This window comes from Lactuca virosa, chromosome 4 (genome assembly GCF_052849685.1).
Source record: "Lactuca virosa cultivar CGN04683 chromosome 4, Lactuca_virosa_CGN04683_v6, whole genome shotgun sequence".
NCBI lineage: Eukaryota > Viridiplantae > Streptophyta > Magnoliopsida > Asterales > Asteraceae > Lactuca > Lactuca virosa.
The window spans coordinates 488,535,550-488,539,970 of record NC_136429.1 but is presented as its reverse complement, the minus strand read 5'-3'; the positions used below and the strand labels follow the sequence as shown (position 1 = coordinate 488,539,970).

The window sequence follows — 4,421 nt, the reverse complement described above, 5'->3', positions numbered from 1 at the left end:
GACGAAACGCTACAATTATACCTATATGCATGCAATGAGGCCATCTCATCGGTTTTGGTAGTGGAACGGCAAGGAAAGAAACTCCCAGTCTACTTCGTTAGCCAAGCATTGCAAGGGCCGGAGATCAGCTATCACATCATAGAAAAACTAGTGCTAGCCCTGATCTACGTAGCCCGATGATCACGAGGATACTTCCAAGCCAACCAAATAGAGGTATTAACCAGCTGCCCAATCATACAAGTACTCCTAAAACTAGAAACCTCAGGGCGCCTTGCAAAGTGGGTCATCGAATTAGGGGAACATGATATAAACTACCATCCCTGAATGAGCATCAAACGAAAGGCGCTTACAAACCTTTTACTAAAAAATACCATGAGAATTACAAAAACAAATCCAATATAGCGACCAAAGGGTAATACAGCACCGAGAAGACGGTGTAACATCCCGTTATTTCACTTGTAAAGTCAACCCTAGTCAACCAAAGTCAAACTTGGGTCAACTAAAATCCTCTTTATTATTTGGATTTTTATTAAGGTTAGTATAACAACCTTTGCATCTTAAAACCCTAGGAATATTAGGTGTTAAAAAGGGAATAAGTGGGATCCGAGGGCATTCGCATTATCCTTCTTCTTTCTTTCCCTTCGGACCGCAATCTCGCAGACGTGAACAGGACCAGGACCTCGCAGCCGTGAACGAGGCCGTGATCAGGCTTCGGGCCGCAAACGAGGTTCACGGTCGTGAACCCTTTAAACCGTGAACCCTCGCATATATATATATATATATATATATATATATATATATATATATATATATATATATATATATATATATATATATATATATATATATATATATATATATATATATGTTTCAGCTGATTTTACTTCATTTCAACACTTTCAAACGAAATTCCAACCATTTTCTCTCAAGTATCATCAGCCAAGAACAACCTCTCTCCTCAAGAACATGCTAAATTCATCCTTTCTCATCATATTCAAGTGATAATCACTTGTTCTTCATAAGATCTAACAGGTATCATTTCTTGATCTCGTTATCATTTCAAGAACATCCTTCAATCTTCATATACTACGCTGAAATCCATTAATTTCACTAGTTTTCTCGAAGAACACACGAAGAACACAAAGAACACCCATCTGAAAACCTTTGAATCTTCTTAGAAACTTGCTTAGGATCTTCAGGTGTTCTTCATTCTTCAAGCACACAGGGCTGTGAACACCTCTTGGGCCGTGAACCCTCCTGGTCGTGAACTTATTTCAGCCTCCATTTTAGATTCTAACACTCCTATTTGTAAGTTATACTTACAAATTAGTCCAAGTTCCAATCATTCTATGATTATATTAGCTAATTGGTTGCATATATGCTATATAAACTGCTTTATAGGACTTATTTCACTACAGGATTTCACTTGTGGAAATAAACGTCCTATATCGAATCATCAATCGAATCACCCTCTAAAAAGGTGACATACTTCTCCGTATTTTCATAGTTTTTACAGTTTTAAGGGCGCGGGGGGGGGGGGGGGGGGGAATACAAGTCTAACACATGGATTTTGTGTTACAAACAAATGGTTTCAAAATATCTCACCAAAATGGATTTCAATTATCATCAAATCAAATGGTTTCAAATTATGTTAAAATGACATCAAGCCACCAAAAGTATTTCAAAAACTTAAATTCTTTAAATAATTTTATAAACTTATGTTTTTTCCCAAAAACATCAAGTCACCAGAATGCCAATCCACGACAAAACTTCCAAGGCCCGACGCCTCTGTGGGTGGTAAACTTAAACAGATGGAGTAACGAATAGGGTCAGAACCATCCTTACCAAGGAGACCGAAGCCTCTACAATCTGGATACAGGAGGCTCAGCAGACAGAGCACTCCCGGTGTTAGTTCGTCATGTGGCGCGTAATGACGAACAAGGAAGAGTTGCTATCGACCGAGTCATGCAGGTCGATGCTACTACTGGAGTCAACACCGTTCATATTCGCAACCTAGAAGACAGTCATTATGTGAAAAGGGATCGTACTAATTTCTTACTAAGAGAACTGGCGGCATCCCAAGCCAAAATTAGAGAACTGCGAGAACGACAAATAACACAAGAAAGGCGTATGTGCGAAATAGAACGCCAGTTAGCCAAATCCAGGGCCGGATCTAGTAGGAAGTAGATTATACTCTACTCGTTCACTACTTACTCTTTTGGTTATAGCCTAAGTCTTCGGATATGTCTAGCGTTATTTTTCATGATTTTCGGTACGACCGCAAAAATTTTATTTTCGATAGGTCGGTTTAATGTCGATGTTTTCCCAGTATTGTGGTGTATTGTAGACCTGTTTAAGGTCAAGTTTTCCGAACTCTATGTACTTAATATACCAATACAATCTACATGCACTTTCATACTCTTTGAAAAATAACCACTCAAATTCATATTATCCTGTTGCAAGTAATACTTGTAATAGACTTCTATTTCCAATTCCTTACAAGATTCATATTGAACTAAGTGTTTTAGTTCAGAGATATCATATTCATGTTCATTCTTGATATCTAACTGTCTTTTCATCTTTTAATTCTTAAAGTGAAAGACGCCTCCATGGAGAAACCCAAGACGTACCCATGTTAATGAAGCGCCAACACCACCTCCGCCACCACCTCCTCAATTTGACGCTGCCATGTTTCAAGCAGCGGTCACTGCAGCGGTTGCATCTGCTATGTCTCATATAACCACCACTGTCACAAGTGGATCGGGAAGTGGCGCACAGCCCTCCAATCAGGGTGATAGTCACGGGCACCATCGGGAGTGTACCTACAAAGACTTTTCAAACGCCAAACCCAGGAGCTTTAACGAGACTGGGGGAGTTATGGCGTTAAGGCAATGGATTGAGAAAACAGAGGCAGTCTTCGAGATCTGCTCCTGCCCGGAGGGTAGCAAAGTTAAATTTGTTGTCTGTACTTTTGCTGATAGAGCCCTAACATGGTGGAACGGCCGTGTTAAGTCACTGACCTTAGTAGTGGCTAACTCTATAAGCTGGGAGAACTTGAAGACAATGCTGATGCGGGAGTACTGCCCGCAGGGTGAAATTCAGAAGCTCGAGCAAGAGCTCTGGGGTCTTACTATCGTTGGTTCAGACATAACACCCTACACTAATAGGTTCTGTGACTTAGCGATTCTATGTCCAGAAATGGTTGCTCTGGAGAGCAAAAAGATTGAAAGGTACATCTGGGGGCTGTCACCCCAAATTCAGGGAAGTGTTATTGCTTCTAGGCCTGTTACCTTTGACAGTGCCAAGGAGTTAGCACAGTCGCTTATTGACCATGGAGCCCGTCAAAACTTAGTGGTTACTGCTCCATAAGAACCGAAGGGAAACAACAACAACAACAATAACAACAACTAGAACAAGAAGAAAAGCTGGAATAAAAGGAAGGACAAATCTTCTCAGGAACCCTCGAAAAAGCAACAATTAGTGGCGGTCCATGCTGCTACTATACCTGTTGTTGTTCCCAGTGGCGGATCTAGCCCGGAAGTTGTGTGGGTGCATAGTTGACCGTTGACCAATTGAAATTAATAATATTTTTTTTACGAAAAAGTAGAATAACATTAAAACCTTCAACTAAATGTCTTTTTACAGTTGAAATCTACGAGGACACATAGCTAAGAAACGTTTGATGATATTTTCATTTGTAATCTTTGAAAATCCTTCTCTTTTAACCGCACAAATGACATAATCATTTAGAAAATCATCCGAAATCTGATTCCGCAAATCCGACTTTACAAGCTTCATCGCAGAAAAACATCTATCCACCGTTGCGGTTGCAACCGGCAAAACCAATGACAATTTCACTAAACGGTAAATCAACGGAAAGAACTGATGCATCTTGGTTTCCACCATCACTTTAGCAAGGTCGGATATCTTCTTCAAAGTTGCAAATCTTCCATCTTGTTGCATATGATTGGGGTAAACCGAAAGTTCATTTAGAATATCCAACCTATCCGTCTTTTTAGATATCTTTCCATTTATCTGTTAATAGAAATTAACAATTTATAATTTATTGATATAATAAAACTCAATTGGCAATCTATTATATTTAACTATGAAACAAATCAAATTCATAATGCATACAGGGGACATACAGGGGACAAACGAATGAAACTATATATTATTTAAGTTTTTTTTTCTGCTAACAATAACAAAACAAGTTATGGATCCACCCACTGATCCCAAAACAAAAATTAAAAATTTCCAATTACACTCACTGCCGACATTGTTTGAATTTACCCACAAAAATCCAAAAATTCACAATACAACCAAATATTAACTAATTTCAATAAAAAAAAAATAAGAGTAACAATTCCACAAACCAACATAGAAGCTTTTAAACCAACGAAAATCAATTTCCTCTAATA

General features: G+C 38.7%; 1 protein-coding gene across 1 annotated transcript; it reads right to left on the bottom strand.

Moving 5' to 3' along the window:
* Nucleotides 1-3,639: 3,639 nt before the first annotated feature.
* LOC145106923 (uncharacterized) lies at nt 3,640-4,146 on the bottom strand. Its single transcript, XM_079043837.1, has 2 exons — nt 4,138-4,146; nt 3,640-4,035 (listed from the first exon to the last, which is right to left on the bottom strand). Exons 1-2 carry the CDS (start codon nt 4,144-4,146, stop codon nt 3,640-3,642), a joined length of 405 nt encoding a protein of 134 aa, XP_078899963.1.
* Between the last annotated feature and the right edge of the window lie 275 nt (nt 4,147-4,421).